Source organism: Mustela putorius, unplaced genomic scaffold (assembly GCF_011764305.1).
Source record: "Mustela putorius furo isolate JIRA1106 unplaced genomic scaffold, ASM1176430v1.1 tig00003853_pilon_pilon_pilon, whole genome shotgun sequence".
In the NCBI taxonomy this organism is placed as follows: domain Eukaryota; kingdom Metazoa; phylum Chordata; class Mammalia; order Carnivora; family Mustelidae; genus Mustela; species Mustela putorius.
The window spans coordinates 43,773,050-43,800,977 of NW_025422005.1; the positions used below are offsets into that span (position 1 = coordinate 43,773,050).

The following is a 27,928-nucleotide window of genomic DNA, read 5'->3' on the forward strand; positions in this document are numbered from 1 at the left end:
GGTCATGATTCTGGGGTTCTGGGATGTAGCCCCATATCAGGCTCCCCACTCAACAGGGAACCTGCTTCTCTCTCTCCCTCTGCCTTTGGCTCAGGTCATGATCCTGAGGTTCTGGGATGTAGCCCCATATCAGGCTCCCCACTCAACAGGGAACCTGCTTCTCTCTCTCCCTCTGCCTTTGGCTCAGGTCATGATCCTGAGGTTCTGGGATGTAGCCCCATATCAGGCTCCCCACTCAACAGGGAACCTGCTTCTCTCTCTCCCTCTGCCTTTGGCTCAGGTCATGATCCTGAGGTTCTGGGATGTAGCCCCATATCAGGCTCCCCACTCAACAGGGAACCTGCTTCTCTCTCTCCCTCTGCCCCTCCTCCTTGCTTACATGCTCTCTCTCTCAAATTAATAAAATCTTTTTTTAAAAAAGAATATTTCCACGTGGTGCAGCCATCACCACCATCCGTCTCTAGAACTATTGCATCTCCCCCAAAGTGAAACTCTGTACCCCTTAAACAGTAACCTCCTATTCCTTTCTTCCCCAAGCCACTGGTAACCACCGTTCCACGTTCTGAATTTGAATTTCTCTCTGAATTTGAATACTTTAATGACCTCACATAAATAGAATAATATAATATTTGTCCGTTTGTGCCTGGCTTACTTCACTTAGCCTAATGTCCTCAAGGTTCATCATGTTGTAGCCTGTGTCAGAACGTCCTTCCTTTTCAAAGGGGAGTAATAGTTCATCATACATATGTGTATGCATTCAGTGGACATTCGGGTTGTTTGCACCTTGGCTCTAGGGAATAATGCTAGCATGGACAAAGGGGATACAAGTATCTGAGTCCCTGCTTTCAGTTCTTCTTGAAGATACACCCAGAAGTGGAATTGCTTGCTCAGATCAATCCTATGTTTATTGATTGATTGATTGATTTGTGAACTGTTATACTGTTTTCCATAAGAGCTACATCATTTGACACTCCCGCCAATAGTGCACAAAGGTCCCAAGGTCTCTGCATCTTTGACAATACCCGTTATTTTCTGTTTCATGTTACGTTTTGTAATGGCCCTCCTCAGGGGTGGGTTTGACTTCCGATCTGCCTCTGAGAAGGTGAGTAGGAGCTGGATGGCAAGTGTAGGTTGCAGGTGAATTTCAGAGGCAGGCAGGGCCACAGGGAAAGGCCGGAGGCTTGTGGTGCAGAGGGTGACTCAGGGCACCCATATGGCTGAAATGTACAGAGCGTGGGCCAGAGATTGAGGGGATCAAGACTGAAGGCAGCGGGGACAGCATCATCATGGAGGCCTGAACCCCGAGAATCTTGACCTGACTCCGCTGATATAACAGCTGGTCCTCAGCCTGGGTGGGTGGAACATCTTGCAGCCAGAGAGCCCCCAAGCCCGGCGGAGGAGTCCCATATCTGCCGTGGGACCCTACACCTCACTAGACTGACCAGCGCAAGTTACTCTCTCTCTCTGAGCCTTGGTTTCTTCTTCTGTGTAATGGCATGGGAGGGGCTTTCAAGAAGGAATGAGTTGGTTGCTAGGATTAGTGTGTTGCTATGATGGGGAGGCTTTGGGCTGACGTGGGTGGGGGGCTGGGCGGCTGCCTTGTGGCAGAGCTGACTCACCCCTGCCTGTGCCTGCTCTGGCCTGTCTGGCAGCCAGGATTCCCCGCCCGACAGACCTTGGCCTATATTCCATGGTCACCCCTCCATGAGTCCTGGAGCCAAGGGGTTCAGGCCAGGAGCAAAGCTGCAATGCATCCTCAGGAAGGTTCTGGCCCCACTGACGACACTTGGACAGATGAGGGGTTGGTCACAGGGCCTCTCCTGTGCACAGGACATCCTCGTGGACACAACCCCACTTCATGGACACCTCCAGGGAGCTCCTCTGCGAGGCAGCAGTCACTGCCCAAATCACAGACAAGGAACTTGAACTCTGACCAATGTCACGTGCCCAAAGCCGCCAGTTGGAAGGCAGCAAGAGCCAGGATTCAGATGTGACTCTCTTTGAGGATTTCTGCATGACTGGGAAGTTACTCTAGATGAATTCCTTCATTGTGCAGTCATCGTTCAACAAATATCTACTGGGCTTTTACTGTGTGCCAGGTATAGTACCAGGAAGGGAGTGAGATACAGTTTCTGCTTCTGGACCTTTGCTAGGGCCCCTTCGAAGGGCTGGGGATGGCCTCTCATTGAGATTCTGCTATGTGCCAGGAGCGTACTCAATCCTGCTCAAAGTCTGGAGGGAAACAGAGATTATTAGCTTCCTTTTATAGGTAAGAAAGTGGGGAATTGGAAAAGGAAATGAATTGTCCACATCTGCTCCATTGGGAAGGGGTGGAGCCTGTGCTTAGATGACCAAGGGTGTGTGTCCCCAGACCTGGCACCTCTGACCGCCAGCTCAGGGGTGCGGGGTGGGCACTGTGCCAGACATGGCCATGTGCCTGCCTGACCTGGGGCCTGAGAATCCAGTCCACAGCTATGCCAGGCATCTGGACTTCTAGTTCAGTGCTATACTGGGATGTCAGAAGGGTACGGGGTGGACCTTGAAAGGAGACACACTGTCCCGGGAGCCCAGCTCCACCATGGACTGGATGTTGGACCCCAGGCAAGTCCTGCTTTTCTCTGGCTTCTGCCCTGTCATCATCAAATGGAGTGTGGCTCTGTGCTGTGCCTCAGTCTTAGACCACTGGGAGGATCAAATGTAATCGTGAGAGATGATAAGAGATGTAGCATGACCAAGGGGCACTGATCAAGGGATAAAGGAGGAAAAGGAGGAAAGGGAGCTGACCATACCCTGCTGGGGGACTCCATTCCTTTCTTTCCTTTTCTTCTTTCTTTCTTTCTTTTTTTCTTTGTTTGTTTGTTTATTTATTTGAGAGAGAGAGACCCCGAGAGGTGGGAAGGTCAGAGGGAGAAGCAGGTTCCCCACTGAGTAGGGAGCACGATGTGGGACTCCATCCTGGATCTCCAGGATCATGACCTGAGCTGAAGGCAGCCGCTTAACTGACTGAGCCACCCTGGCGCCCCTCAACTCCTTTCTTTACTAGCACTTCATACACACACTTAAGGATGAGTTTGGAATTCTCCTCCTCCAGGAAGCCTTCCCTGGCCTACCCACCTACGGGCTGGGTCTGAGGACTCCTTCTCTCATAGGGAAGGTGTGGTTACTGGTTCCCCCAATAGATTCTCAGGGCCAGGATTAGGCATCTTACACAGCATCTGCCCAGGGTGGGTGTCTGGGGGTCTGTGGGGGACAGATGAGCCCGGCCTCCATCCCTGCAAGCCTTCCCTCCCTCTCTGCAGCCCTCCATACTCTGGCTCTCCTTGTTGGCTCCCACTTTCTCCACCTTCCCTCTCCGAAGTGGAGAAGGAATGGGGATGCCTTCTTCGCCCAAGCCGAGCCCTCTCTGCAGCCCCTGGCGCCCCCATGAGCGTCCGTTAACAGTACGAGGAATTTGGGAGCCTCGCTCTAATAGGCTCCGCGGCCTGCCGGGATAAAGCAAGACATCGGAAAGGGTTCCTTCACAAATGACTCTAAGTCCCGACCAAATGGCATCCATATGAACCACCAGGAAAGCCATTAAAGCTGCAGGGCTCAGAGAAGGATCTCAGTGAAGGCGGCGCGGAAAATGTGCAGAGCGGAAGCCGAACGGCAGGGGGCGCAGACGCGCACAGAATCTCCGCCGAATCACAGGTCACAAGGCGGGGTTGCCGCGGCAGCAGTGGCCGCTGGCCCCAGCCCTAAGAGTTACCTCGCCCGGAGTCCCAGTTGAAGACCTCGCTTGGCGGGGGGAAGGGGGGACGCGGGCCATGGGCACCAAATGGTTTAGCGGGGCACCCTTCGGGGTGCAGAGCCACAGGTGGGGGCTCCCCCCGGAGGAGCGGCTGGAGTCTGGGGGAGGAGGGAGAGACGGGAGGGGGCCTGGCAGTGAGGAACGGGGGCCCGTCTTTCCAGGTCACACCGGCTGCCCTTCTGGGCCCGGGGCTCGTTCACCATCCTTAAGTGCTTTGAAAGCGTTTGGAGAGCACCTCCTGTGGGCCCTGCGCAGAAATGCCGGCAGCCCAGCGCGGGTGGGGGGGTGCTGTCACTCCGCCCAAGAGAAGTGGGCAGGGTTTCAGTGCAGGGGTTCCTCCTACCCCCCACATTTACGCCATCTACGTGTATCACCTACTCTGTGCGGGGCACAGTTCTAGCACTTGCGGACATAACAGCGAGCATACGGCAAAACCCAGACTCTGGGGTTGGCAGTTCTCGTCGGGAGGGGTGGTTGGAGTAGATAATAAACCAAAAGGAAAAAGGTATAAAATGTTGAGTAGTGATAGGGCTAAGGAGAGGAAGCAAGTTGGGAGGAGAAGCTGGGAGGAGCTGGCAGGTGGTGGTTGGAAGGAGAAGATGACTTTTGAGTAAAGGCCCCCAGCAGAGGGGAGGGGACCAGGCAAGGGTGGTGTCCAGGGGGAGAGAAGCAGGAAGGACAGAGACCCTGGGGTCCCAGCAACCCTGCTCTTGCTCCAGCAGCCAGGTCCTCTGGGAAGCCAACACGGCCACCCCCCAGAACCCCCCACACGGGGTCTGGGGGCCAGGCCTTGGGCTCTCACTGGGCCTCTGTCCCTCCCTAGGTTTGATGTCTCTGCAGTTTACCCCAGCCAGAAGAAATTCAGCACCTTCACAGAGGCCCCATACTCCAGGCTTCATTCTTTGGACCTGGTAAGTTTGTGTAGCTTCCCTACAGCCCTACAGCCCTTCCTCTCCCCCATGCCCCCCTCCAGTGCCTTGCCATTGGGGAAGAGCTGAGTTGTGTCACTGTTGTACCTTAACACCTCTCCAATCCCCTAGTTGGGAGCATAGAGCGTGGCTCAGAGTCGGGGCCTTAGATGTGCTGATAAGCGCAGGACTGGGATGAGGACCACGTGGGTTGGGACCACAGAGCCCCGGGGGGGCATTTCCTCTTTAGCAAGAACTGGCTGCAGGCTATACCAATGATACTACCTTTCCCCACTATAGGGGAGTGTAGGGATCAATGACAGAGGGTGTTGTGATGGTCCCGTGAGGGCCATGCCCTTCGGTGCTTGGTTGGGGACTAGGGGTAGGGGCTGCAGTGGGCTCGGCCTGTCCACCCCCAGCTCAGGGTGGCCTCTAGGAGGAGGAAGTTGCTCTGTGGACAGATTCTGTGGATGTGACTGTGCTCTGACCCAGTCCCACATAGGACCTGGGACCTACAGCTCCAAGGAGACCTGCTTTAGCAAGAAGAAGCTCAGAAGGGAGATGGGCACAGGCTGGGCCCGGGCCCAGGAAGCCGTCCGGCTGACCCAGCTGCCCCACTTCCAGTACCAGACCATCATGAAAGAGAAGCAGCTGCAGGTGAGTCCTCCCAGGTCCTGCAGGGCTCCTCCCTTGGGGAATGCCACCACCCTCCAGACTCCTTCCTGGGAGGACCTTCCCAAGCTGAAGGTTCTCACCCTCTGCTTTCTTCTCTTGGGGCAGAAGGAGAAGCTGGGGCCCGGCTCATACAACCTCAAAGACTTCCTGGAAGAGCTGAAGGAGAAGCCCTGTAGCACCCGGGGGCTGCTCAGCTCGGGGGAGGTTCGCTTCCGAGGATTCATTGGGGTAGGTGTTCTCATCTACTGGGGAGGGTCCGCCCCCTATGCTCCTTTCCATCTGCAGAGCACGCAGCCTGGCTGGTGCTGGACACACCCCTCCTGGTGCCATGTCCTCCCCAGGCTCGGCCAAGCTCTCCTCTGGGTCTCCCAACCCCCCCTGTATCACAACCTTGAGTCCAAGGGCTGTCATATATCCCCGTGCCTGTCCCTCACTGGCCCAGGAGCTTCCAGCCGGCAGGAACGGGTCTGGTTCATCTCTGAGTCCCAAGCACAGAGTCCAAACATCTATATTTTAGGTGCTCCACAAACCCATCCACCTGTATGTCCTTCGGTCTAGCCAGCAAATAATGGCTGAGCACCCACTAATTGCCACGCACTCTTCTCGGGCTTGGGGACTGAGCAGTGAGGAAGACGAGTCCCCCCCGCCCCCCCGCCATGGAACTGGGGCCCTAGTGGAAGGCACAGCGGTACAGAGAAGCAAATCCTGTACAATCAGGACCGTGAGGAAAATTGAGACCAGGAAGGGATACAGAGTGGGGGAGGTGCAATTTATAGGGTGGTCAGAGAAGACCTCTGGAAGGAGGTGACCTTTGAGCAAAACCTGCAGGACAGGAGCGCTGGAAATTCACGATAGCTGCAGGAGAGAGTTTGAGGCAGCGGGAACAGCAGGTGTAGACCGGGAGTTGAACCAGCGGGCAGGAGGCCAGTGCGGCTGGAAGGAGAGACGGCAGAGGAGTGAGGGCCAGGCCAGAGCGCAGGACCTTGCAGCAAGGTAGGGCTTGGGGATTGACTCTGAGCGCTGTGGCAAGACAGCTGAGGGTTTGGACAATGGAAGGGCCTCATTTACATTTTCAGAGGAGCACCCTGCTCCTGGGGGTGGGGCTCAGAGGCATCCAGATGGGGGAGGTGATGGTGGTAAGGGGTGGAGCGGCATCCGTGTGGGTGGGGGCGATCATCCCATATGGGGAGAACAGAGTGGGGTCCTGGGCATGCGGGAGAAGGCAGAAGTCACACCCTCCCAGAGCAGAGTGCGTTCTGAGGTTTACTAAGTGCCCTCCTCCCCTGCCCTGATGCTCTCTGCACTGGATGCACTGGTCTCCTTCCAGCTCCGCAAATGGGCCAAGCTCTTTCAACGGGGGCTGTCCTCCTGCCATTCCCTCCACCAGAAGTGTTCTTCCTCTCCCTCTCCCTTGGTCAACCTCCCCTGCTGCCCCTCAAGTCAACCCTCAGCTGTCAGCTCCAAGGTGACTTCCTCCAGGAAGCCTCCCTGACCCCCACTAGGTGACAGATAGCTTCTTTCCTAGGAGTCCTGCTCATGGTTGTGTCTAGTGTTTCTGCTCCCCTGGACATCAGCCCCGGAGGGTGGATGACATCTGCCTGGTCGGCTCACTGTGGGACTCTCAGGCCTTAGCTGTGCCTAGCACTCAGTGGGCACATAGTAGGTATTTGTAGACTGAATAAGTGCAGGCCTGTCTGCTAAGTACAAGGTGTCCCAAAACATTCTCAGTGTTTGCAAACCTTCTAGGTGAGGCCCAGGAGGCTCCAAGAGGATAGATAAGCCTTTTGCCTTAGGCAAGCAGGAAATACCCATCCCCAAAGCCAGGCCCTTTCTCTCTGCCTTACCTCGGTGAAGCCTGGAAACTATAGCTCTTTGTATCTTAGGCACAGAGGCTGTTCACGGCTGCCCCGAGGCATTTCAAACTGAGTCATTATCTTCAAGTCTAAAGTAGTAACAATTGACAGGTATGCCACGTGCCAGGTGCTGTCCTAAGCACCTGAGTGTACCAATTAGCCTAATCCTCACAACACCCCTGTGAGGTCAACCCTGTCATTATCTCCGGTTTGCAGATGAGAAAAAGAGCCCAGAGAGCTAAAGTAACCGTCCAAGGTCACAGAGCTATGAGTGGTACAAGCAGGATTTGGATCCAAGGGCGACCGCACATAAGCAGTGTACTTGACACCTAGGTGGGTTCACTGGGATTTTGTTCCTTGGTGGCCCCTTGGTGACAGTCTTGGCCAGAGCCCTGCCCAGATGGTGACAGAGAAATAAGCCTGATGCTTCCTACCTGTGTCTCCAGCCCCCAACCCCGGGGCATCTGTGAGTGTTGGCTGAGTGAGGGTGAAATGTCCCACTGCCTGGCCCTCGCTTCCAGCTGGTTCTTCTCCTACTTTGTCACCCTATCTGCTCCTGCAGTAACCTCTCCCTGGCCCTGTGGGATTTCTCTGAGCCACTCTCCTGGGCTCAGGGCTGGACAGCAAGCTCAAGGGGGTGGCCCTGCTCTGGTGGGTACAGAAGGCAATCCCTTGGGAAGCTCATGTCCAAGGCCCATTTTCTGTCTTCTTGCTGTGAGACCTGGGCTGGGAGCCTGGTGGCCTCCTCTGGGTTACAGCTGTCCCCTGTCCAGAATGCTGAGCCCTCCATGGGTCCAGCTGGAAAAAAAAAAAAAAAAAAAAAGCTGTGCCAATTCCTACATTCCCACACACCTCCCCCAGAATTAATCACTCCTTCCTGGGTCCCCAAAGTGCTGACAACCAAACATTCCAGTCAAAATTGTGGACTTTCAGGGTGTCTGGGTGGCCCAGCTGGTTAAGTGTCTGCCTTCAGCTCAGGTCATGATCCTAGGGTGTTGGGACGAACCCCACATCGGGCTCCCTGCTCAGTGGGGAGCCTACTTCTCCCTCTGCCTCTCCCCCTGCTTGTGTTCTATCTTTCTTTCTCTCTCTGTCAAATAAATAATAAAATCTTAAAAAAAAAAAAAAGAAAAAGAAAATCATGGACTTTCACATCAGCTCAGGTGTGTTACTCCACCTTGAAACCTGAAGGGTTGAAATAGAGATGAGCCCAGGGCTCTGGGCTGGGCGCTGTCCATGGACTCCAAGCACAGCAGTCACTCTCTGTTGTAACTGCTGCTGCTGCTTCTTTTTTAAGATGTTATTTATTCATCTGAGAGAAAAAGAGCACAGAAGCAGGGAAGAGGGGTATAAGCAGAGGGAGAAGCTGACTTCCCACCCCACAACGCAGGACTCAATCCCTGGGATCATGACCTGAGACAAAGGCAGATGACTGAGCTACCCAGGCACCCCTATTGTAACAGGCGCTTCTAAGGTCACCTCGAAGGTGCCCCCGGGCTTGTGGCGCTCCTGACCCTGGAGCTTACACAGGGCCTTGGGAATCAGCTCAGGAAGAGATTAGATTTTGCAGCTGGAAGCTTAGCCACTGCTCCTTTCTGGAGGTAGGACCTTGGACTTGAGGTCTGACTCTCTGAACTGTTTCTCCATCTGTTAATTGCGGATGGTGCTGATTTGCTCTCATTGGGTCACCTCCAGGCCCAACGTGCTGAGACTTCTGAGGCAGCTCACACACCACGCAAGGACCCAGCTTCCTCCCTGGCTGGAAGGAAGCACACCTGCAAACCCCGGGCCCTGGAAGGAGGCAACGTGTTGTCCTGTCCTCTGAGGGCAAACAGATCCCCAGCAGGGCTCCCTGCCTCCTCCATCCTGTCCTGTGGGGTTGCTTCCCCAGGCTGGTTCCGGTGGGCAGTCGACAGGGCTGAGCCATCTGTGGGGCGGCAGCGACCTCGTGTGGCTGAGAGAAGCAGCGCAGCAGCAAACGTTCCAGGTCTCTCTACAAGGACCACCTCCCCACACCAACCCACCCACCCACCTGCACTGCAGGGGACCTCCCCTCACCCCACCTACAGAAACCATAGTTCCAACCCTGGCAGTGGAAGCTCCAAATACTCACTCCAGCCGCAATTCTCCGTCTCTCCTTTCCCCTCAAACTCTCCTCCTGACCCCCAAGACAGGCATCCCACCCTGACTTAGGTTTTGATGCCCAGTATGGGCTGAGCGCTGTGCAGGAGATTTTATAGACATCATTTAAAATTTCCTCCTCATTGTCCTGGAAGAAAAACATTACTATCTCCATGATACAATGGTGGACCCTGAAGCTTAGAAGGACGAAGGGGTATGTCCAAGGTCATTCAGCTGTGGAGCAGCAGAACCAGGATTCAAACCCAGGACCCCAGACCCTTCCAGGTCACGGCATCGTTCATAGCACAGTGAGAACCCCATTCATGCAAATGCAGGGCTATAAAATGGGTGTAACAGATGGTATTTCTAAGACCACCGAAGCCGGCGACTGTCTGGGGTGATAGGGAAGGAAGGCTTCATTCCCAGGAGAGAAGACATTTGAGCTGGGTTTGCAGAATTAGACTTTTCTTTTCTTTTCTTTTTTTAAGATTTATTTATCTGAGAGAAGGAGAGAGATCCGGCACACCTGTGAGCGGGATGGGGGGCGCAGAGGGAGTGGGAGAGGGGAAGCAGACTCCCCGCTGAGCGAGGAGCCCTACCCTAGGGCTCAATCTCCTAGCAGAGGGAGATCATGACCTGAGCCAAAGCCAAGAGTTGGACACTCAACTGACTGAGCTGCCCAGGTGCTCCAGAATTAGAATTTTCTGAGGCCAAGAAGGCAGGGAGGGCATTTTGGGGGGGTGGTAACAGCACAAGCGAACACAGGCAAGGAGGTTGGCAGAATGGTATTTGGTGAGCCGCAAAGAGCCCCTCTGGCAGGAGTGTGTGATGGAGGAAGGCAGCGGCATGAAACGAGTTGACCAGGCCAGTGGGGCCTCCGGGAAGAGCTTGAACTTGGGACTGAAGGTTCGAGCAGTGGTGGAACTGTTGAGACCGAGCACGCTGTGTGTTGGGGTGTGGTTAACACACAGAGGCCCTGAACATCCCGTTCCCCTCCGAGGGGCTTCCCTTCCTCAGACATACTCCGCATGAGCAGAGGGACGGATGACCTTTCTGTCCCTCCCTCCCCCCTGACAGAACTACTATCCAGGCCCCGGAAATTATGGGGTGAAGGGTAACCCATACACAAAGCTGGAGGAGAAGTCCTGCAGCCGCTCTCACTCTGAGGCCCACCCGTGCCGGATGACCCACAGGATACCCCCCATGGCTCAACAGGTACCCCCCCCTCACCTGGCCTGGCCTGGCCTGCCTTTCTGCACAGTCCTGGACCAGAGGGGGCACAGAGAGGACTCCTAGGGCAGATGGGGAAACTGAGCCCCCGTGGAGGAGGGGGTGGGAAGGGCCTGCTTCAGTGGTTCTCCTGGGGGACTGCCATCTGTGCTCTGTTCTAGGGGAGTGGTCTGGCACCAGGCACCTACTCTTTCAAAAGTGGCATTGAGGCGTACCTGGCAAAATCTGTGGGCACCCGAGGCTTCTACGACATATTCTCCGGTGACCGCAGCAAGCCGCAGCCTTACGGGCATTTCTCGGTGCAGGTGTGTACCCAGGTGAGGCGTGGAGCAGGTGTTCCCCGCCGGTGTGGCCAGCTTCACTCCCCACACTGGGAGCACGACCAGTCTATGCGCTCCCCACCCTGTGGGGTGCACCGGGGCACCCTGTGTTGGGTGAGGAAGTGGGGTGTCCGTGCCTCTGGGAAGGAGAAGAGCTGGGGTCTGAATGCCAGCACGTCTGTCTGGCTTACCTGCATGGACCGCAGAGGAGGCACAGAGGGTCACAGTGCCAGGGCTGGATGCCACAGGGCCCCCGACGGCACAGGTGTGGGTGCCTGGCTATTTTGGAAGCATTTTCCAGGTGTCACAGGCCCAGCTCCCAGCAGTGCTGCTAACGAGCCAGAGACCTGGACCGGGAAGGCCGGGAAACTGAGGTCGGATTTTAACTCGAAGCCCATCTTTCCCGCCCCCATCACGCTGGTCGTGTGATCCTTGGCATGGCGTTTTGCTTTCTTCCTGTTCGTGGCGACTGGAGTTCAGTCTCTGTCCCCCGGCCCACTCATTTTGTCTCCACTCGCTGTGCGAGTTTAGGGGCAGGTCAGAGTCACGGGCGTGACCGCTGCTGTGGCACTTCAAGTGGAAAAGGACACACAATCATGAGTAAACACCTCACAGAGCGTTGGCAGGTGGTGACGAGGGGTTGCTGGTGGTGAAACATTGACACGCTTTGGACTGATGGGCGACTTGCCACAGAATAAGCCCTCCACACTCGGCTCCTCGCCAGGGCCCCCCGCATGCCCCCACGGCAAGCTACCGACATGGTCCCCTCCAGCACAGCAGCGGTCGTGGGAAAGAATATGTTTTATTATCTAAAGAATAATAAACTTTAATTTTCGGAGCATTTTTAGGTGCACAGCCTACTTGAGCAGCAAACCCAGAGTTCCTATACCTCCTTGGTGTCCCCTCCCTGCCCGGCCTCCTACACTGGCCACCTCCCGCCCCAGGGTGACAGATGTGGTACGATATACTGACATTTTATCACCCGAAGCCCATAGTCCTCCTGAGGAGTCAGTCTGAGGATTGTGTTTTCTACAGGTTTGGAGAAAAGTGTCCATCATGGTAGTGTCCTACAGAGTAGATCACAGCCTGAAAAACCTGCTGTGTTACCCCATCATGCTGGTTTTTAGATATTTGGACCACTGCTCCTGCTGAGAACAAGATGCCGGCCGTAAAGCCATTGAACTGAGCACAAAAGTGAAGAAATGTGCAAACAGATGCTGGTTACGTTGTCCGGGGTGCACGGATATGGAGGTTGTGAGACTCACTTGGCCCCTGGCCAGGGCTGCATCTCTGCCCCACCCCCAGCTTGGGGACATGGGGAGGCAGGATAGACAGTGATGCCTCCTTGTGTGGCCACTTGCTTTTTTCTGCTGCTGAGGGTCCAGAGAGAGGGCTCAGATTTTCCTGGCCTAACAGACACCTTTTTTTTTTTTTCTTTTTCTTTCTGTTTCCCAGAAAAGAAAGCCCAGGGAACTGATGAATTTTACGAGCTTCGTGGAAGAACTTAACTCACCTCACAATAAGAAGCATGGGGTTTTTTCGAAAATTTCTCGCAACCCGGAAACCCCTACAGAAAGGATTTACTGGGCCACCCTTAGCCAGTGCCCCCGAAAACTAGTCAGTGTCCCCCCCGCATGACCTTACTTCCTTCTTCTCTTGGGAGGGGGCTCTCCTGCGGGGCCAGCATGGGATGGGGCTGGCTATTTCAGGGGAAGGGTTAGCCTTGGGTATCAGACCCATGTTGTTTCCAGTCCTGGTCTTGCCTGTCTTGTCACTCTGAGTAAGAACCCCCTACTCTCTGAGGCTCAGTTTACTCGCTTGTCCTCTGAGCATACCCAGGTGGGTTGAGAGAGGTGAAGGCCTGGAGCTGGCGGCGTTGGGCTTGGACCCCCCCCAAAGTGCCCCTGGAAAGAAGCTGAGGGAACATGGTGCAGAGCATAGTGTGAATAAGGGGTCTACCCTGACAGGGGACTGCCCCCCTGCTCCCTCCAAGGGAATGGGGCACTCCTTTCTGGGGGTGGGGTGGCCGGTGACCTGGATAGGCCCCCCAGGCAGGACCTGTCCCCCAGAGAGAAGGAGTAGGGCCCAGAGGAATAAAAAGGGTGCCACCATTTCCTGAATGCCTGCTCTGGGCCAGGCATCTTCCAGCACCCCAAAGTAGGAGTTAGCATTTGCATTTCGGAAAAGGAAACTGAGGCCCCAGAGATGGGGAGGGATTTGCCCAGGCTCCCCCAGCAAGTATGAGAAGAAGCCAGCTCCTCTAACTCCAAATCTGTGTGGATTTCACTTCCCAGGCTGGAAACACCTGGGGCCCTCCCAGGCCTGTGGGCCCTTGGGAACCCTGAAAGAGGGGTCAGGCTGAGGGTGGGGTTAGAGTGGGTGGCATGGGTTATGAGGGCTCCACAGGGCTCCAGTGGACATCCTCCACAGGGCATCCTCACAGAGGATGAGTGAGTTGGAAGGTGGTTGGATAAACCCCTCCCACCCCTGTTTTTGGCTCAAGGCCCAGGGCTGCCAGGTCAGCATGAGGTCAGCCACCCAGAGCCCTCACCTGCCCCGGCCCCAGGCTGACACCGCCAGACCCCTCCAGCTTTCTGCCCCCATTCCTTACCCCTAGGCCACGTCTGGTCCCGGTTCATGGCTTCCTCCAAAGACAGAATGTAAACGGGTCAACCAGCCACCGTTCCTGTTCTCTTCCAAGCGGATGGGCATAAAGGCCTGCCAGATGGTTTTGGGAAGCTGGGTGAGTGGGTCAGGAGTGGGAGTTACATGGTGATGGGCAGGGAACTCCCTCCTGTCTCTACAGGCAGCCCCAAGCCCTCCTTGCTTTTAGGAACACAGGCTCTATGTGAGCCCAAACGCACTTCTTTCTCCCGAAGGGACCAACACCGATTCCCACTGTCTTACTTCTCTAAGGCAATGGTTTCCAGACTTGAGTGGGTATTAGCATCCCCTTGGAGGGCTTGTTAAAACTCAGATTGCTGGGTGTCCCGCCAGAGAGTCTAACTTGGTAGCCTGTAGTAGAGCCTGGGTGTCTGCATTTCTAACACGTTCCCAGGTGATGCTGCTGCCGCTGCTGCTCCCGGGATCACACTTTGAGAACTGTTGCCCTAAGGGACATCACCCCACAGCCATCCCATTCTCTGATTTTCTCAGGGAACTGCTCCCTCCGTTCTCTTTGTATTTGTCTCGGGGCCTCTGGGGCAGTTAGCTCCCTTCTCATGCTTGGTGAAACAAGGTCCCCTTCGGTCGCCGACCCCCTCCCCAGAGGCAGCCATCCCCACGTGTGTGATGTAACCTTTTGTTAGTGTTCTTGTAAAAACGGCTAAGCTCTCGGGTTGCGTGTACGTGCCTTCTTCATTTACACAAATGGCACTGGGCATTGAGCTCATTCTGTTTCTTACTCCTGCCCTTCAGTCTTTAAGTGTACCTTTAATTGGGTTCTAATAGTCACACAGAGAGGGGCATGAATCCTAAGTGAACGGCTCCATGAACGGCTCCATGAACAGCCACAGAACGGACTCACCTGTCTCTTTCCATGATGCCTTCCACCACCTCCCCTCGCACCCCTATACCCCTACACCCACCTTCCCATGATGCTCCCGCTGCCTCCCCTCGCACCCCGACTCCATCCCACCTGCTCACCCCGCTGGAGTGCTGGCTTGGCCGCCACTGTGCCCACACCCTGTCGCCCTGCTTGATTCTCAGGAGGACCCGCTAGTCAGCTCTCTGCAAGCTTCTGTTTTCTCACCCCAAGCTGGCACCTCCTGCAGAGGAGAGGGTCTTTGCTTGGGGACCCAAGAAAAGGTATTTAGATAAGAGCCAGATGCTGCTACCGTGGGGCTGGCCACTCCAGAGTGGGAGGGGTAAGGTGAGATGCACCATCTGAGGCGGGAGGCATGCCACTGGGACCTTGCTGCCAACCAGACTGGCCTGTCCCCTGCGGGTAGCACCTCAGACCCTGTCTGGCTCCTGTTGGCACAGTGGCTCCGCAGGTGCTGGGGTTCCTGGTCCGCCATTGTCCCGCCCTTCCTGGTGACTCTGGGTAGGTGGCTTCTCTCTGAAAGTCTTTATTGGCGCCTCTTGATTATATCAGCGACTGTTCCCAAGTGAGGTCACATGCTGAGATACGAGGGGTTAGGACTTCTGCACATCTCTTTGGAAGACACAGTTCAAGCCCTAACAGGTGGAATAGGGAGCAGTGTGGTGGTGGGGGGGAGGGGCTGAGTTCAAGTCTCCAGGCCAGGCCTTGGGCTTGCTAATGTCCTGCCATTCTCTCCCTCCGTGCAGAACCCTGTCGGTGTGGGTCGCTACCTCAACATCTGGCTGGCAGAGACCAAGGACCATCGACAGCGATATCGATCCCTATTCCTGGATGGATCCAAGCGCTACCTCTCAGACCCAGCCAGGGACAGGCTCCTACAGTGAGTGCTCCTGGAGCTCTGGCAGAGGGGCAAGGGCTTACTCTGGGGCGGGCTGGGGTTCCCCTCTTCTCTCCCTACCACCAGCTTGTGCTTGCTTCCCATGGGAACACAACTATACAGCCCCTGGGGCCCGCCCGACAGCGAAGAAGTGGAGAGGGTTCAGACCGCCGCCTGTGCTGCCTACTGGCTGTGTGAGGTGGGGCCCATCCATTGACCTCTCTGAGCCTCCTTTCCTTCAACTGTGATGAGCAGAGGACTGTGGGGCCCCCAAATGAGAGGCTCTGTCTAGAGCTCCTGCTAAGGAAAAGAGGCTCAATGCTAACGCCTCCACCCACAACCCCCACCGTCTCAGTGCGGCCTTGGCTGGCTTCCCCACGCAGAATCTCAGTTTCTTGGTGTTCGTGATGGGGTTGCTAAAACTGGTTTCAGGGAGCTGTTGTGAAGCCTAAGGAGAAAAGGTGCCTGAGATGCCACGGCTAAGTACAAAGCAGCTTGTAAATGCGAGCTGCTCCATATTTTATTGACCCAAGAGGCCATCAGGTTCAATGTAATCTCCATTTCAGAATGTTCAAGTGTGAATAAACATGCACTCTAGATCATTCTGCTGTTGGAAAATCCGTGAGGGCATGAGGACCGGATTGCTTGGGGAAAGCCCAGCTTTTAACCGCTTATTTTTAGCAGTAGTGTTGTTGTGTGTTTGTTCTTGATTTATGCCCTTGTTTTGCGGAGGGGCGGGGAGAGCTTTTTAAGAAAAAAAATTTCCTACCTGTACAACTGATTAACAGTTTGCTTGGAAACAAGATGTTAGGTTGGAAATATTTTTCCTCCAGAATTTTGAAGACTTTGTTCCATTGCCTTTGAGAATTCAAGCGTGGTGAAAATTCCTTTGCCATTCTGGTTTTCTGTCCTTTGAATGTGTCTTCCTCTCTAGAAGCTTTTAGGATCTTCTCTTTGTCCTTTGTGTGCTGAAATTTAGTCTTAAATAATCCTAATGTGAGTTTGTTTTCACCTACAGTTGTGGGTACTTAGTGGGTTCCTTCCATCTGGGACAATTTTCTGGGAAAATCACTTGCATTTGTGTCTTTGGTGATTTCCTCCCCTCTGCTTTGTCTCCCTTCTTTTAGATGAAGGTTAATTATCCTGGTTTGATGTTTTAGCTTTCTTATCTTTTATTTTTTCCTCTTATTTCCCATCTCTGCCTTTTCCATCCTACTCTTTGGTAAATTTCCCTTGTCCTTATCTTTGAACCCTGCTATTGCCTTTTGAAATTTTGGCTTCATATTTTATAGTCTGCAAGAGCAGACTGTTGTAGATTGCTTTCTTTTCTTTTCTCTTTTCTTTTCCTAGCCCCCCAGAGCATTGTCTTATATGCCATATGTTCTTTTATCTGAAGATAACAATGACAATTTCCCTTCAGTTTACTTTTGTCCCCCACATGCCCTGTGGTTCTTTCAAGTTCCTTATTTCTTTGATCTATGTTGTTCGTGTTGAAGAAGACTAACCAGGAGAGCACTGTTGAAGAGCACTAACCAGGGCTGGCGGGGCTTGTCAGTTGGTGGCTTCACCTGGAGTGAGTAGATGACAGGGGTCTGATCCTTCTTTTGGAAGACCCTCCATGTCGGTGTTCCTAGGTGCTTTCTGTGGGACAGTTCAGCTTCTCTAGAAAAGGATCCTACATCCTGGGGAGGGTAAATGTGGTTGCTGGTATTTAAGGGAGGAGGCAGGGGGATCTGAAGCAGGGTATGGATTTCTACCTCCTTCCTCTATTCTGATGACAGTGCCTGTCTGCCTAGCTTCCACTGTGCCCAGCCTCCCCCTCTGGAGTCACTATGCATACCAAACCTCCAGTCTTCTACTGGGTGGGCGAGGAATGGTGTATGTGTGTGTCTAACTTTCCCTATGTTTTCAGCCATTGGTCTTGCTTTTTGGTGCCTCCGATTCCTGGGTCTCTCTGGAGTTTGTGGTAGGAACTGGCAGGTTTCTCACCGGCTCCCCCTCTTCTAAGCAGCTTGCTCCATTTTCCAAAAAAAACATGTCACACTCCTGGTCCCCTGATATTAGTCTCCTTTTCTCATTTGTCTATCTTTAAAACACTCCTTTCTAGTCCTTTCAGGAGACTGAAGAAGGAGCAGAGGGAGTAGAGATAAATGCATGTATTCATCTGCCTTGTTTACTTGAAAATCAAATGGAACACTGTGAGTGTGCAAAAGCACTTTCTTCCTCTTTCTAGCCAATGTGGTTGGGTCTATTTTATGGGTGTTCAATCAGGACCAGAGAGGGAAATATCTTGCCCAAGGTCACACAGCTGGTGAACTATAGAGTGGGTACCCGTATCTTATCTTTTTTTTCAGGGCAGGGCCCTTCCCATCACACATGCCCATGTGAAGATTTGGGGGTTCCTGCAGGGCCCCTCCTCCCTGGCCACCCTGTCAGCAAAGCTCCAGTCTATATACTGTTTGTTCAGCAAACGCCTGCAGGGAAGCGAAGGAGGCCCCATCCCCATTAGACCCTCAGCTTTCTTCCCTGAACATCTGCCTTCCTTGTGGGTCTGAACTTCCCTTTCACCACTGTGATCATATCCAGGACTCAGTCTTGTGAGGTTATAGGACTTCCTTTGTAACCTGGTTTAGAATTCTGTCTGCTGCTTAGCTGTGTGACCTAGGAAATGTTACATGGAGACAGACTTTGCTCTGAAAAATGAGAGTGAATGAAACAACCCACTTCATAGAGTCTGCTTTGAGGACAGAAGGAGATGACGCTTGAAAAGGTCTTCTGCCTGGGGATTCTGGTTGGCAGGTGTGTGGCAAGTCCTAGCTTCCTTGTCCCTTAGCAGCTGCTATGACTGGGCAGAATTCTATGTTTTAGTTATATAAGGGTTGAGTTCTTTAGAGAGCCTTAGAGCGCACATCAACCAGGAGAAGAAACGACAGCAATTTAACTCACCCTCTGCTGTCAAAGAAGGAAAAGTATTAAGAAGGAAATTTGACAGGGATGGGGGAGATATGGGAGGGCACTTGGGTCCTGAGGGAAGTTGGGGGCTTTTAAAGATGAGGCCAAACTACTAAATATGATAGTAAAATGCTAAAGGCTTCTCATGAAGTCAAGAACGAAACAGGGATGCTTATGTCACCAGCATTGTTCAACACTGGTGTGGAGGTTCCAGGAAATGCAGTAAGACAAGAAAAACAAATAGGAAATAAAACTCTTAAGGAAGAGCAAATCATCACAATTTATAATGTGCTTACCTAAAACAATCCAGGAGGGTTCATTTTAAAACTGTAAAGGTGAAGAATTTCCTCTGATACTGTGGCCATAACTAATAGAAAACATAATTGAGAAAAAGGGAAGGATCTCATTCTTTGTAGCAGCACCATTGATAAAATGCATTGGGATAAATTTAATAAGGTGTAGTTAAGGCATACATGAAGAAAAATATAAACCTTTGCTAAAAGATGTCAGAAAAGGCTTGAATAACTGGAAGGAATACCATGTTCATGGATGGAAAGATTCGATATTGGAAAAAATAGTAATTCTCCCACTGATGTACTTATTTAATGTTATTTTAGCATATTTCGAGGGGCTAGTAGATGGAACTTGATACATTTATTATAAACTTTATCTGAAAGATGAAATACATATGAATATTAAAAATAGAAGTATAATGAACCTATTAAAATATATTTCCATATGCATAGACAACACGCTCTGGAGAACTAGACCCCAAACTGTTGCTCATGGTTACCTCTGGAGTGTTATTAGGGTCTTTTGCATTCTACTTTGTTTGTTTTATTTCTGAGATGTTTGGATTTTTCAGGAAAAACATATAACATTTTTATAATCAGAAAAAAAATAAGGCAAATAGAGGACAAGTGCTCTTGAGACAGATTACACACATTGTATGTTCTCCATTTAGACCCAACTCCAGCCGAGAGTCACCCTTTGTTTTTCAGATCTCAGTTTTCCCATCTGTAAAATGGGAATGATTTATACCTGACAGGGACATAGTCAAAGTCTATGAATGTTACTGAAGGGAAGTCAACCAGCAGATCCCTGTGGGTGTCTAATTGTCAGGCTGGGACATGATTTGCCTTGGGGCTCTGGTTTGACATTGTCCCTGTAACCCTGATCCACTTGGGCTCTTTCCTGGGTCAGGAGAACTGTGTCACAAGGCATAGTAGGGAGGTCATAGGTGGGAAAATGATTCCCGGATAAGCTCTTTCACGGATTCATTTGAAAAGCCTGCTCTGTGCTTAGTTCCATCCTGGGTATGTCTGAGCTGCTGATTGTTTTCAGGTGACTAGAAATGTTCTCTCATTCACTCACTGACTTTTTCATTCTCTAATTTCATATTTTAATTTCTAATTGCTCTTTTTTGTTTTCTGAATGTTTTAGTAATGTCATTCTCTTATTTCATGGATACAGTGCTCGTACTCTCAAGATATTGTTGATTAAGACAAGTTTGCCTGACTATTGTCTCCTTTTACCAAGTGCTTTTTTTCCCTACCTGTATATTTATTTTGGCCTCAATATTCCATATCAGAGGTTTTTCTCAAATGTCTGGTATTTCTTGGCTGTGCATTCACATCTAACTAAAAATCCAACTGAAAGCTCTGGTTGATTATGGACTGCACATGGGATGACCAAACTGAGTGTTTTCACTGTTTTCAATGTCAGTTTTGTGAGATGTTTTGTCTTTTACTTTGGTGGAAGAAAACTCTTCTGGAGGTCTTGGCTACCAGAGCTCTAAGTGGAGAAGAGCCTAGAGGTCATATTTAGGGACTGAACTTCCATTTGTTTCCATTTTAAATATGGTACCTATGAGATCACCTGTGCCTGGTGTCATCCTGTACAAAGAACATCTCTGTCTCCAAATAATCAATTCTCCAATCTTCATTCATGGAAAGCACTCATCTGGCTGCAGAGAGTGGGGAGAGAAACTAGTACTCCACAGACTCTCTATGAGTAGCTTGGGTTTGGTTCTGCTTTCTCTCTTACTTCCAGAGGTACCTGGTGCTGCCAATTCGTCAGCCTCTGGAGTGAGGGAATTCCTAAATTTATCTTCTATTGGCTTAGAGTTTAGCTTTCCTGGGTCTGCTAGCTTAGTTATCGCTCTTCCATCAGTTTTTTAACTTCCAATTTTTTTTTTTTTACCACCTGTTTCTTCTATTGTTTTTGTCCCTGTGAGTATGTACTTTAAAAGCTTTTATTCCTTTACTCTTGTTTTAGTGGGATTTCACAAGGGAGATAAGTTAATGTATGCATTCAGCTCACTTAAAGAGTGGTAGAACTTCTGAGTTTCAAAGATAAAATAAAAGTCTTTAAAAGAAAAGTTTTGTATCACCTCTAAAAAGACAAATAACCTACAACTTAAATAAAAGACAACCAGACATGTTTTGGGCTTCTCTTCTGACACATGGATAGAAAACACTGTGCATGGAGTTCTCTATATAAGCAAACTGTCATTCATGTGTAAGGCAAATAGAGATGCACAAGGATTTAGGAAATATACAAATGGCAAAGGAATTAGCATGGAGAGCTCAAAGAAAGGGGAAGACAAAATATGTAAGAATAGATCTGGTTATGAGATAGCAGATAAATGTAACCCATAAAGAAAGAAAAAGTGGTAATACAAATACCAAGCAAAGTAGAATTCAAGGCAGAAATATTAAATGGGACAAAACTGGGTATTTCATCATTATAAACCATGAAAGCCAAGAAGAAGTTATAATAACTGAACCTTTACAACCCCAAAATAACAGTGACAGACTCCCACAATCTTAATGAGAGTTCTGAAGAGACTTGTTTGAGGATTTGACAGATAGGCTATATAAATAATTATTTGGAGGATTTGAAATCTAATTTTACTCCATCTAATTTTCAGATACTCATGGAATATGTATAAAAGTCAATCGTCTAAGAAAATCTTGTTAAAAATGTCTAAGTTTAAAACATCCTACATAGAAAATTTGAGGTCACTTTTTCTAAACATAGTACAATAAAACAAGATGTTAACAATAAAAGGATAGTCCCCCAAACCAAGTATTTGGAAATTAGGAAGTACACTTCTCAATAGCTCTCGGGTCTAAGAGAGAGTCAAGTTTGAAATTACACACTCTTGGGGCTCCTGGGTGGCTTAGTTGGTTAAGTCTCTGCTTTCAGCTCAGATCATGATCTCAGGATCCTGGGATTGAGCCCCACATTGAGCCCCTCGGTGGGGAGCCTGCTTCCCCTCCACTCTCTCTCTCTCTCTCTCTGCCTGCCTCTCTGCCTACTTGTGATATCTCTGTCAAATCTTTTTTAAAAATAAAAAAAGGAATTACACACCCTTTAGAAATTAATTATAATTAAAACCCTATATCCAGTTGGAGCAAAATTTAAACTTTGCTTGTGATATTGAACAAGAAAGATTGAGAGCAAAAGAAGCAAAAGAAGTCATTTGACTCTAGAAGTTTAAAAAAAAATCAAAACACATAAAAATAAAGCCAGAGTCAAGAATGAGCGAGAAGGAAGGGAGACGGGGAGAATGGAGGCATTCTCACTGGATCCTCACTAAGTCGAGTGCTGACTTGCTCTTATTGACCCCTACCCCTACCCCTACCTGTGGCCCCTGCGTGCTGGTTGTGATGAGCTCTAAGTGGAGAAGAGCATGCAAAGTCCATGGGCTGTGGAGCCATAGAAGACAAAGGGTCAATGTCAGTGCCATCTTCCCTGCTGTATGCATGAGTTAGTGAGGCTTGGAGAGGAAGTGACCACCATGGATAGGCAGGGAAGAAGCAGTGCCCCGACTCTGACCCTGGGCTTCAGCCTCTCCTCCTGGGCCTGGTTTTTGAAGGAGGCCACCGATGGCAGAACACGTCCTCAAACACACTTCCAGGCGAGGAAGGGTGTGTGTGTGTGAGAGAGAGTTGCGAAATCTCTTCCTGGGATGTGGAGTGACAGCTAATCTGTGTCACCTCTCACCCTCTGCCGTCTATTCATCCTCAACCCCTATTCATCCTCTACAACTCTGCTTAAGTACAAAGCCTTTCCTGATTTGTCTGGTTAGTGACTATCCTCAATCTCCTGTGATCCCCAGGTTGAGGGGCTTTTCCCCATTATGCTGTAATTACTTACTCGCATGCTGTGGTTCCTACCGGATATAGCTTCCAGATTCAGCTTCTTGATTCTGGGGCTCTAGTGTCTCACTGGCCTGCACAGAAGGTGCTCAAGGAGTATTTGTAAAAGGGGGAGTCGGGGCATTAACTGGGGAGATGGTCCGGAGTCTGGTTGACTCCATGAAAGGAACATGTGGGAAATTTCCAGTTTGATTTGGCAGTAGATTATTTTTCCTTTTTAAGCTTTTTTGCCTGACATTTTTTTTTATCATGAAAAACTTCAAACATACAGAAAAAAATGCAAAGGACTTTTCCCATGTATATCTACATACCTACCACTTAGATTATATCACTAACGTTTTGCTTTTCTTGCTTTATGACCTCTCTTTCTGCCTATCTGTCCTTCTGTCCATCTGTCAGTCACTTTATAATTTGATAACATGTCAAGTAGACGGCAGACATCAATACATTTCCTCCTAAATACTTCAGCATGCATACTACCTTTTTAGGATTTTAAACTAAAGCCATAGTCCTTGCTCAGAAATCTGAAGTTGAAATCCTAAATATCCATTCTTTGTAATAATAATAATGATAATTATTCTTGGAGCATGTTTATGACATACAAAGTGATTTCATAGGCATTTGCTACATAGGATGACTTTAAAAGGGAGATCTCACTCTCAATGTTTTCCAGTTGAGATGACTGAAATTTGGAGCGAGAGTTCCTAAAAAGTCGCTGCCAGTCAATGGCGTTCATGCACGCTGTCCTCAGAGGCTCACTGCGCAGTTGCTGGATGCCAGCCCCATCCTGACTGCTGGGACAGGGCAGAAGAGAACCAGGCAGCAGCTCTGCCCCACAATGGTGCTCAGCTTCATGCAGAAGACACTCCCCCTTCCTATAGTGATAGGGCAGTTGAGAAGGAGGATGGGGCAAGAGGACCCAGGACTTCCGTCTCCAAACCCAGATACTTCCCTTGCTCTTTCCCCATGGTCTTCTGGAGGATGAGATGAGGGGGGGGGGGCGCTCTTCTGACCCAGGAAGGCTAAGCCAGAGAATGCCTTTACTGTCTCCCTGTCATCCCATCTGCCCCCCAACAGGTCAGTTTCCTTTGATTTCCCGGGCCTTTGTACATGCTGCTTTGGTGGGAGATTTAGGAGTTTGGACTGGAAGAGGAAACCCTTAGGAAGCTCAGCACAGACTCCCCTCCCTCCACAATTCCACCACACATTTACTGTGGAAGGATGGTGATGCTGTAGACACAACATGGCACAAAGGAAATATGGGGTCTTAAGCTCCAAAGGAAGGCAGAGAAGAGAGGAGGTCATATTTTTACCCTTCCATCTTCCATCTGTCTTTCCTCCTTCCTTCCGTCCTCCCTTATTTTTGGCAGAAGTGGTTGGGGATAGAGGCTTTAGCTTACTTCCAGGCTGATGGGCAAGGAAGAAGCAGGTGTTTCAGTTGCAAGGTAGTGGAACCCACCTCTTGTTCAGAGGTAGTGGAACCCACCTCTTGTTCAGGCCGGAGGGGCAGTTTCCTAAGTGCAGAAAAAGGTTGACCTTGGATGAAGGCAGGAGGTGGGAAAGGCATAGAGGTGGATGAGCTGGTTAAAAGTAAGCCAACAATTTCTAGGAGGCAGGGGTTTTTGCTCAGAAAGTCCTAGGCACATGGGGCAGAGGGGAGGAATTGATTTAGAATCAGGTCCATGACAGAGGGCTCGATAAGATGCTGTGCGAGCATGGTGTGCAGAGAGAGGAGCCACAGTCTGCATGGGAAGATGGCGGTGTCCCATGTCCCCTGGGCATGGACAGATGACAAGCCTGGCCAGCTGGGGGTGGCTGAGCAGTGGGAGGGTGGGGCACAGCAGAGGCTATGGCAAGAGATGGAACGAGATGGATAGGCACAGCGGGATTGCGGCGTTCTAATGCAGGAGTTTGCAAAGAGATACCTGTGATTCAAGCAGCCCACAAGCCGTCCTCAGAGTGCTGTCCACATAGAAGGAGGTCTTTGGAAAGGGCCACTGGGAAGATGTAATATTGGGGTGGGACTAGGCTTTGCTTCTTCGTGTCTGAAATGAAGGGACCTTAAGGGGTGATGATACTTTGTGGTAGACCCTAAAAAAATGGGCTCTGGGTCAGGGGAGGAGATGGGTCTGTTGGTTGGCTGGGGCTGGCTGGTCTGGGATGGTCTTGGATGGGACAACTAGATGCTCTTCCACAGGGACTCACCCCTCAGCAGTCTAGCCCGGGCTGGTTCTCGCTGAAGAGGCAGAGTTTTGAGAGAGGACGTGTTCAAGGCCTGTGGCAGCCTAGGCTCAGAGTAACACATCCTGACTTCTTCCATATTCTGTTGGCCTAGGCAAGCTGTAAGTCCAGCCCAGATTCAAGGGCAAGGGGAAGCTGACTCTACCTCTGGTTGGGGAAACTGCTGAGTCACAATGCAAAGGGCTACGATACATAGAGAAGTGGAGACTGGGATCCCTTTCGCCTTCTGTCTACGCCAGGAGCCGAACAGGACTGCATCTCCAGCCCAGCTGGTCCCGGCCGTGTTCTTTCCAGGAGGGCTCACTTTTTCCAGGGAGGAGAACATGTTTAGGACAGAGAGAAGAGCCGGAGCAAAGGACAGGAAGCAAAAAAGCTCAGGACATCTGGAAAAGACGAGATGGTTCATTTTGGATGATGCGTGGAGTGTGTACAGGCAGAACAGCCGAGAAGAGGGCAGATGGGACTGGCTAGGTCAGTCCTCAGGGACTTGGAATGTACAGCTAAGCTGCTTGGACTTTATCCTGCCTGCAAAGAGCCACAGGAGGATTTCTTTAAAAGTCAGATTTACAATAGTATAACCGCGTACAGTAAAATTCACCCTTTATAGGAATATAATTCCGTGAGTTTTGACAAATGCCTGTGATCATGTAATGACCAAGGTGGGCGAGATGTAGAATATTACCGTCGCCCCGAAGGGCTTCCTTGTGCCATTCGTAGTCAATCTCCTCCCCAACCCCAGCCTCTGGCAACTACTACCAGGACTCCTTTCCTGGAGTTTTGCCTTTTCCAGAATGTTGTGTAAGTGGAATTGTGCCATAGGTTCACACTTGTGTATCTTTTCTTTTGTTTTATGTGGCGCTCTTGGAGTTCACCCGTGTAGTTGCGTGTAGCAGTAGTTCCCTTTGAATGCGGAGTTGTGTTCCACTGTATGGACGTACCGCAGGTGTTTTGTTTTGTTTTGTTAATACATTTCCAAGGTGAGGGCCATCTGGATTATTTCTAGTTTGGGCCATTTTGAATGAAACTGCTCCAAACAGTCACATGCTGGTCTTTGTGTAGACACCTGCTTTGGTTTCTTTTTGGCAAATATCTACCATAGTGTGTCAAGGTTAGGTGGTATGTATAACTTTATAAGAAACTGATAAACTGTTTCCCGAAGTGGCTGTACTCTTCTGTACCCCTGTCAGCCGTGTGTGTGGGCTCTCTTTGCTTTATACCCTTGTCAGTTTACATGGAAGTCAGACAATAAACAAACACACAAATGTATATCACGCAATGGCTGCTAAATGCAGTCAGAAACAAAGCAAAGGGTTCTTGAAATGCCATCTTCCAGATGGCTCTTGGGATGGAGCCAGAGTCTCCAGGGGTTCCCTTTGGAGGAAAGAATCAGAACAGTGCAAGGGACACTAGACTGAGGTTAGGGGCTCTGGGCTGGAATTCTGGCCCTGATTCTGGCCACCATGGTAACCTCAGGCCAGTTCTTGCCTCTCTCAGATCCTCAGTTTCCCTCAGTCTCCCTCTCAGGGTGAGCTAGACGATCTTTCTTTCTTTCTTTTTTTTTTTTTTTTTTTTTTTAAGATTTTATTTATTTACTTGACAGAGAGAAAGCACAAGCATGGGGAGAGGCAGGCAGAGGGAGAGGGAGAGGGAGAAGCAGGTCTCTGCTGAGTTGGGAGCCTGATGTGGGGCTTGATCCCAAGATCCTGGGATCATGGCCTGAACCGAAGGCAGATGCTTAACCTACTGAGCCACCCAGGTGCCCCTAGATGATCTTTCAAGTGCTAGAATTTTGTACTTGAAGTTCTTATAAACCAAATTAGAGGCTCTGATGAACCAAAGTAGGTGCAAAGGAAAGGAAATCTCCTTTTTTAGAATCAGGCTGTTTTGTTGCCGGAGGTCAGCCATTTTGTCCTCTTACCCATAGAGGATCTCTTGGGAAGCACAGCCAGCAGGTACCTGTTCCTCGCACCCCCCAACCCCGAGTGCCTCTCCAGGGATGGGGTCTCAGTCCTTCCAAGGGACCAGTTTCATTTTCTCTTTCTGTCTTTTTTAAAGGGAAAGGATCACACCTTTTACTAAGGGGAGGTGCCCTCCAACAGTGGATTACAATTCAGATCCTACTCCTTAAAGCTGCATATGAAGGACAGCCTGTGGTGACCAGAGGGCCCGAAGGCCTGAAGACAAATTTGGGATGGGAGGTAGAAGTGGGAATCAGGAGGGTGGGGAAGGTCTTAGAGAAAGGACCCATGGGAATGCCTGGGAGAGGGGAGGGATACGGTGGGATCACTTTTGCTGGCGACATCCACCTGGAGGTCATGATGTCTGCTAGGACAGCTGGGGCCACTTATCTTTTGATAAGGAAGATCAACTATCTTTAGAATTCAGATTCGCCAGTGGCACAAACATGGGAGCAGATGGACTAATGGAACTTCTTCTATTCTAAAGCCAAATTGCTTGACTCCCTGATCATTAAAATCCAAAAAGAGGCAGAAAAGTGTAACATATGTCAGAAGACAGCTGTAGGCCCCATCTCCATCCAGGATGCTTCTGGAAGCCCAGCAGGGCCTAACACTATTATGAGGAGGTTACTGGCCCCCAGGCCATGTGCAGCCATTGGATGCAATCAGTTTCATCCTTGGAGTTGGGGCTTGTGGGCACACAGGTCTAGCCCAAAAAGATGGGTCTGTGGGGTTGGTCACAATGTCCCGAGCTACTTCCTTCACTGTTTTTTGTTGGTAAGAGATTGTGTAAGGTGGCAGGATTGTGTTGTCCCTAGACATAAAGGAGGCTGGGACACCACAGCCTCAGCCCCAAAACTCCAATAATGGTGAAAAATACTCTTCAGAGCGTGCGTGCCTTATGAAAAGCGTTACTTTCTCACTCATGGCAAAATGACTGTTTTAGAGGAAGTAAAACTGTCTTTATTGTCAGACATGTCGCTTATGTGAAAAAAACTCCTGTGAATCCTCAAAAAAGCTGATAAGCCAAAACAGGTCCAAACTAGATCTAATAAATCAGCTTAGCAAATTTTCAGGAAATAAGATCAACATATCAAAATCAAATGTTTCTATATATTGGTGATAATAAAAATTGAAAATCTAAAATACCACTTATGATAGCAAAACTAGGAAATATTTAGGTGTAAATTTTTTTAATTAAATATTTTTATTTATTTATTTGGCAGACAGAGATCACAAGTAGGCTGAGAGGCAGGAGAGAGAGAGAGAGGGAAGCAGACTCCCTGCTGAGCA

At 50.4% G+C, this 27,928-nt stretch overlaps 1 protein-coding gene across 5 annotated transcripts; it reads left to right on the forward strand.

The window, feature by feature from the left end:
* The first annotated feature begins 1,953 nt into the window (after positions 1-1,953).
* Positions 1,954-27,923, forward strand: LEXM (lymphocyte expansion molecule). Of its 5 annotated transcripts, none has more exons than XM_045064589.1 (10): positions 1,954-2,099; positions 4,614-4,701; positions 5,201-5,355; positions 5,479-5,601; positions 10,425-10,562; positions 10,739-10,894; positions 12,353-12,514; positions 13,515-13,640; positions 15,188-15,321; positions 26,733-27,923. In XM_045064589.1, the coding sequence occupies exons 3-10, from the start codon at positions 5,260-5,262 to the stop codon at positions 26,803-26,805; spliced, it is 1,008 nt and encodes a 335-aa protein (XP_044920524.1). In that variant the 5' UTR covers positions 1,954-2,099; positions 4,614-4,701; positions 5,201-5,259; the 3' UTR covers positions 26,806-27,923. The 5 variants fall into 5 exon arrangements, with proteins under 5 accessions (XP_044920524.1, XP_044920521.1, XP_044920522.1 ...); XM_045064586.1 differs by lacking the exon at positions 1,954-2,099 and adding an exon at positions 2,115-2,269 and having other exon boundaries at positions 5,191-5,355; XM_045064587.1 differs by lacking the exon at positions 1,954-2,099 and adding an exon at positions 2,115-2,269 and having other exon boundaries at positions 5,191-5,355; positions 10,739-10,882.
* Positions 27,924-27,928: the final 5 nt, after the last annotated feature.

Excerpts from the sequence above, each read along its gene's own strand:
- LEXM (XM_045064586.1), top strand. The coding sequence starts at position 2,199 with ATGTGCCAGGAGCGTACTCAATCCTGCTCAAAGTCTGGAGGGAAACAG. Across the intron at positions 10,563-10,738 it reads TACCCCCCATGGCTCAACAG|GGGAGTGGTCTGGCACCAGG; the intron begins GTACCCCCCCCT and ends GCTCTGTTCTAG. Across the intron at positions 12,515-13,514 it reads GCCAGTGCCCCCGAAAACTA|GCCACGTCTGGTCCCGGTTC; the intron begins GTCAGTGTCCCC and ends CCTTACCCCTAG.